Source organism: Notothenia coriiceps, unplaced genomic scaffold (assembly GCF_000735185.1).
Source record: "Notothenia coriiceps isolate Sejong01 unplaced genomic scaffold, NC01 NC01_scaffold00000625, whole genome shotgun sequence".
NCBI lineage: Eukaryota > Metazoa > Chordata > Actinopteri > Perciformes > Nototheniidae > Notothenia > Notothenia coriiceps.
Window position 1 is genome coordinate 16,385 of NW_011333326.1, and position 6,634 is coordinate 23,018.

At 40.8% G+C, this 6,634-nt stretch overlaps 1 protein-coding gene across 1 annotated transcript; it reads left to right on the forward strand.

The window, feature by feature from the left end:
- The first annotated feature begins 745 nt into the window (after positions 1-745).
- On the forward strand, positions 746-4,794 carry LOC104955576 (1-acylglycerol-3-phosphate O-acyltransferase ABHD5-like). The gene is made up of 7 exons (XM_010782937.1): positions 746-835; positions 1,732-1,814; positions 2,020-2,410; positions 3,345-3,496; positions 3,614-3,725; positions 3,797-3,977; positions 4,429-4,794. Exons 1-7 carry the CDS (start codon positions 792-794, stop codon positions 4,549-4,551), a joined length of 1,086 nt encoding a protein of 361 aa, XP_010781239.1. The 5' UTR covers positions 746-791; the 3' UTR covers positions 4,552-4,794.
- The last annotated feature ends 1,840 nt before the right edge of the window (positions 4,795-6,634 follow it).

The following is a 6,634-nucleotide window of genomic DNA, read 5'->3' on the forward strand; positions in this document are numbered from 1 at the left end:
GTTGTATGAAACCACTGGTGGTCAGCTGTGCAACTTTGGCCCATTGATTATGTTTTGTGGCAGGAAAGGAAACAAAACTGCCAAAACGCCTCTTAACGAATTAATTTAAAGCAACACTTCTTAAAGTTAGCATAGACTTTTTCTAGTAAACTATAGCAAGATAAAGAGTCGAAAACACGATGAACGAGCCCACCTGTACTCGGTACCATAAAAGTACTAAAAAAAAGTGCTAAATCAAGAACACGATGCTGCCTTCACGTGTAGTTGGACGTGAGCACTCTGAGTCCGTACACAATAGATTATGATTTTTGATGATTTAAAAAAAAGAAAAAGATCTGTGGACTAAACTGTCTGCCGAATTAAGGTTTCAGAATCAGAAACAGGTTTATTGCCAGCTAGGTTCGCACATACTAGGAATTTGACTTGATAAAATATAAAAAACAAGAAATCTTCTTGTGTATCTTCGGACTAAATTATGAGCAGAAAACACACCAAATATACAAATACAAATAAAACACAAGTGGTCAAGTGGTGTGTAGAAATTGGTAAAATTGTTGGGCTTTTGTACTTTTGCAAAATGTCATTCCATTTAATTAAGACAACCAATACTTACTGGAAATGTTTTGAGGAAGTGACATTTGTGGATTAAATATTTTTCTAAAATAATCAAACTATTAAAACACGGTACTTTGGTTGATTTAATTATTTACGGTATGTACTTGAACGCAGCATAACAAAGTCTGACAGTACCTTTTCTCATGTTTCGTGAGAACATCACAAACTAAAACGCCATGCGAAGGATGGCAGAGGAAATACAACCTGCCAAGCAGAAAAGGTGAGTTTAAAACCTTTAGCACTATTTTATGTTAGTTGCCTTCAAACCGTGGTAGCTTATGTAAGTTTACCTGTTGCGTTTCCTGTCCGTTTTGTGATAAAAAAAATACCCAACTACATTGTTTTCTTGAACAAGCACTGACCCCCTCAGGAGTAATTTTTTTTTTAAAATGTAAAACCTACTCTTAAATATCAAATTTACGTTAAATATGAGTAAAAATGTACCAATATCTTCTAGGGTACAAAGTGTTCTACTAGGCAGATCGGTAGGATATAGGAAATAAACACTACTTTTTTTTTTTACTCTTTCATGAATTCTCGTGTAATGTATTTCTGTCGGTATGACTGTCTGTTAATTCATTTGATGCATGCCGAATTAAACAGTGGCTACTAAAGATGTCTGTAAGTTATTAAGTCATCTTTTACCAAGTAAACATGTCTGTAGGGAGGCAAGTCAGCATTAAATTGACATATTCTTAATTGACATCTGGAATTAAGATGTCAAAAGAGTGCAAACTTAACAACTGGACGTCACTCTGTTTTACTGTGAAGTTTTTCTGGAGACTCAGGGAAGTGCTTTACAGATTGCATATCAACAACAGCCAATCTCATATGGTCAAAGTTCAGTGTTTGCCTTTGTCTGTTTGCATGTCCCACACATGTTCTGTCTGCCTGCTTGTTACATTATATTACATTTCTTTTGGCTGACGCTATATCCAAAGCAACTTACAATAAACGCAAAAAAACATTAAGATTCAAACTCCGAACAACAAAGAAAGTGCAGATATATTCACGTCAAGCAAGTCATACCGTTGTAAGTGCCTATGAGTTAGTTACAAGTACTAAATTAACTTTTTTAAGTGCTTTTCTGTGCTTGTGTTGTTGTCTGAATCACAGCTCCTGGATGTTAAGCTGGCTTCCCACTTGGTGCCCCACTTCTGGCTCTCAGCTGAAAGATGCAGAGGAGAAAATGCTCAAGAGTAAGTGTCCAAACACTGATTAGAACATGAGCTGGTTTCAGTCACAAGTTTTGCTGTGAGGATTTGGTGTCTTACAACTTTTATCTTTTGAAAAGGTTTTAAAAAGCCACACACTATCCTCGTGATTCAGTAAACTCATGAATCTGAAGTACTTTTTTCCTCCTCCCTCCTTTCCTCTGTCCCATATTTATTTCCTTTACTTCAGGTGTGAAGCGGCCTTTCTCCAGGCAACACGTCCGGATATCCAACAGCAACTATCTGTGGACCATAGCTTTCTCCACACAGCCATGCTCTCCCCCCCCTGCCCACCCAAGGACTCCTCTGGTGCTGCTGCATGGTTTCGGAGGCGGGGTTGCCCTTTGGGCCCAAAACCTTGACTCTCTCTCCAGCAGCGGACCGGTCTACTGCCTGGATCTGCTGGGCTTCGGCAGGAGCAGCCGCCCCGAGTTCAGCAGCGACCCAGAGGGGGCGGAGGATCAGTTTCTGTCCGCCCTGGAGGAGTGGAGGGAGAAGGTGGGACTGGAGGAAATGGTGCTGCTGGGACATAACCTCGGAGGATACCTGTCTGCTGCCTACACACTCAGATACCCCAACAGGTACTTTGGCGTGTGTTTGTGTGTGTGATGTGGGTGAAAGGGCACAAGTAGGGCACGTTTTTGGACAATTCTTAAGACATCTTATAACTCTCCAGTGAAAGCAGCTAATCCTCCTTATTTAAGACACATTTTCCCCAACTTACAAACCAATCAAGTTTCATTTGTGGATGCCAGGCTAAAATGAATGCTTATGATGTGTTAACAAACAGAAAGCAGATCAGAACAGTGATGTCTGAAGTTGCAGTAAAAAGGATTTAACTCACTGATAAAACACCAAGAGCAATAGACCTGCTAATCACATACATTTAGAAAAATAATGCACTGTATAAGCTTTTAATATTATATATATATATATATATATATATATATATATAAGTGTTCTTGTTCAGTGTATTTTAAGTAAAGGACGTTTTTTGGTGCACTTTATTTAGCAGGGACAACTAGTAGCCTCACATTTTGTTCAGAATTATGTTCAAACTACATGTATGTTCAGTTTGAATCAACTTGTGCCAATTGTGAACTTAGATCTGCTATTTAAAATCTCAAAGGCTTTGAAATCAAAGACTATCGCACTTTGCTACCATCTGCTGAATGAGATGGAATTCTTTCAACAAGCAATGTAGCGATTTTTTATTTAAAGTTATAGCGATGTCTTTGACTAAAACATTCTTAGGCAACTCTAATTTAACTTTATGCCAATGGATTAGTTGATCTAACGTAGAAGCACCACTTTAAATCTGTTCACTACAGATCTGCCCATAAGTCTCTTAAATGTGGAAAATAATATTTAGACCAAAACGACCAAAGTTAGTGGATTCATCAGAGGGGGCAACCCTAGAAACTTAACGTCAAGTAACTGTGTGTGTGTGTGTGTGTGTGTGTGTGTGTGTGTGTGTGTGTGTGTGTGTGTGTGTGTGTGTGTGTGTGTGTGTAGGGTAAAACATCTGCTGCTAGTGGAGCCATGGGGGTTCCCAGCACGTCCGGAGAACCCAAACCACAGCTCCATCCCAGTGTGGATCAGAGCCATGGGGGCCGCAATGAGCCCCTTTAACCCTATGGCTGGACTCAGACTCGCTGGGCCTCTAGGTCAGCACACACACACACACACACACACACACACACACACACACACACACACACACACACACACACACACACACACACGTACGTCAGAAGAAGTTTTATTTTCCTGATATCTCTCAGGTCCGATGCTGGTCCAGACGATCAGGTCCGATTTTAAGCAGAAATACTCGACAGTGTTTGACGACAACACAGTATCCGACTACATCTACCACCTGAATGCCCAGAGTCCAAGGTGAGGAACTTTTGAAGCCTTAATGTGATGTTGTTTTACTCCTCTCCAACGTTTTTTACTCTGTGTTTCAGTGGAGAAACGGCCTTCAGCAACATGACCATTCCCTACGGCTGGGCTAAGAGGCCCATGCAGGAGAGGATCGGACAAATCCAGGCGGACATTCCCATTTCCTTCATCTACGGATCCCGCTCCAGCATCGACAGCGACTCTGGATATGAGCTGAAGAAAACCAGACCAGATGTGCAGATCACGGTAAGTTCTTTAAACTGTTGTCCTATCAAGTCTCGATATATCAACATCATTTTCACATTTTGATACATACGAGACATTGTGTTTTTGATTTAGGTTTGAATACTTTCTAGTTGTTTTATCTGAGTTTGATAAATGAGTGTGATGCTGCATTACAATAAAGTCATGTTATTTTCTGAACTCACCAGACTTGTCCTGCTGTTTCATTATTTGCCTAATCATCATATCCATGTTACTGATGATTAATTATCAGGATTTTCTTTCATTTATAAATATTATGTTGAAGCATTAATGGTACAAACCTTACAACATCGTCACAATACCCACGTATTTGGTCACAAAAATTGTGATATTTGATTTTCTACAGATACACCCCTGCCCTAGTCTCAAGTAAGCTAACCTGCGCACCCGACCTCTGACCTCTGACTATTTCTACGTGTTTATGTTTTGTCAGATGATCAGAGGAGCAGGCCATTACGTTTTTGCCGACCAGCCTGATGACTTCAACCAGACAGTCCTCCAGATCCTAGCTACGATGGAGAGGGAAAGCAAAGAGGAGGAAACGAAGCAGAGATAGCTTTCTGACCCAGGCGACCAGCTGGAGGTCAAAGGGTTCAACTAATCGAAAGTCACAACGCCACCTCAGCTGTACGCCTCTTATCATACACTTGACTCTTAAAGAGAAAGCAATCACTGACTCAGAACAATTTATTCATCATTTCACCATCTAACACTCCCTTAGGGTCAAAGGTCAGATGATGACAGGTTTCTTTATCCAAAGTCCATAATGTTTTGTAAATAAATGTGAGATGCACTCTGAGTTGCTCACTTGGTATCAATCACAACAGAGCCAATCAGAGCAGACTGGGCTGTGGTTTCAGACAGAGGGTGAAAAGAGGTGCTGCAGCACAGGCAGTATGAGAACAAAAAGGCCTAGTGAACATTAAAGCATGGAGACATGTCACAGTAGAGACACAACTTACAGATGTGAATCTGAAATGATGGCAATAGGGCGCCTTTATGCAGGCGGGGCAAACTGTTGGGAAATCATCTCTCAAGGGAATATCTTGTTTTTGGGTTGAGGTCTAGGCGATGTACACAGGATGTTCCCGTCTCTGACCGCTCACCCACTCTGTGAGAGATATGAGGCAGAAGTGTTTGGGTCAAAGGGCTGCCGTGTGGTTCAGGAAACTCCCTGTGATTGTTAGAGGCCAGCAGGTGGCAGCACAGTGACAGCACAGTGACAGCATGCTAGATGCACGTTACCTCTCCTCTCCTTTATGCAGAGGGGTGACAGTGAATCCCATTCAAAGCGCCCTCACATGCATATTGAGTGGAGTGACCCACTCAGGAGACCTGGACAGCGAAGCATCAAGAGCTGCACGACACTCGGCTCTCTGCTCGGTCACAGCTGCTGTGACAGAATAGGGTCAGAGATGTGTTGGACTAAAAATAGGCCTTCTACTTCAAAGGGGGTCGACATGAGTTAGACAATTTGATCCCTCACTGGGAGACATACACTTTGTAAATATGTGAGTCTGCAGAAATTAGCTTTTTTTTAAATATATGGACATGTGTCTGTTTATGAGACATTTTGTAGAAACGCACATAAAACCCCTAAATTCATATCTACAGGAAACACTTTTTGCTACAACATGCGATTATCCCCCAGTCTTGATTGTCACGAGGGAAAACCTTATTCATCAAAAAATACTTACTAGGTGTGAGAAGTGTCTTAATTGTAAAGTAAAAGGTAGTTTCCCCCTTGGTTTTCAAAGTGCCGCAACTTTAAGAGTACTCTAGCTATTTAGAATTTCACTTCTATATCGTCAGACTCATAACAGACATTATCAAAAAAGATCACAATCGATTCAGCAAAAACACATTATGGTTTTCTTATTTTTACATCATGGATTATTTTTTCCTTTTAAAAACGGATGCCTACATTAACCACAATGCAACTTAACCACCAACAGTGCTGTCAGTGATGAATGTGTTTTTATGCAGCTTCATGCAGAGATGAGGAGCGGGCTGCAGAGTTTCCATAACCCTCAGATTGATTTCCTTTTCAAACTTATAGTCCTGGGGCCCGAACAGATGCTGACTCAAGTGACTTCATTCAACTTCTTTACATATGCAGTAGTAATCCACTGTCAGGTAAACAGACTTGTACATTGGATACAAAAAGATGAACAATTCCAGCTCTCGGTTTCACTTTATTCTACTGTTTGATTTGATTTGTTAAAAAAGGTTTGGACCACTTGCTTGATTTAAAATATTCAAAAAAGTGTTTTATTTGGAAGGAAATACTCCCTATTGTACACACATTCGACACATTAGACTTTGGGAATGCTTACAATGTGTTTCCTGGAGAAAAACAGAATGCAAACATAACTACAAGTCTGTTAACAGGAACGCTCAACAAGACACCTTTTTTACATTTGATTCCCAAAACATGTCATCTTTATGCAGAAGGTAAAAAATGGTATTAAAGGCTCTGGGTTTGAAACATTAAGAAGGAGAGACTTGATAGCAGGAGATGTGTTATTTCTGAGCACCAAGACCTGTTACCTCTGCCCGTCTGTCATTTCTAAGACATCCACGCGGCCCACCCGAACTGTCTCCTGGCAACAGGGTAGCCACGGAGACAAGTCTTTTGG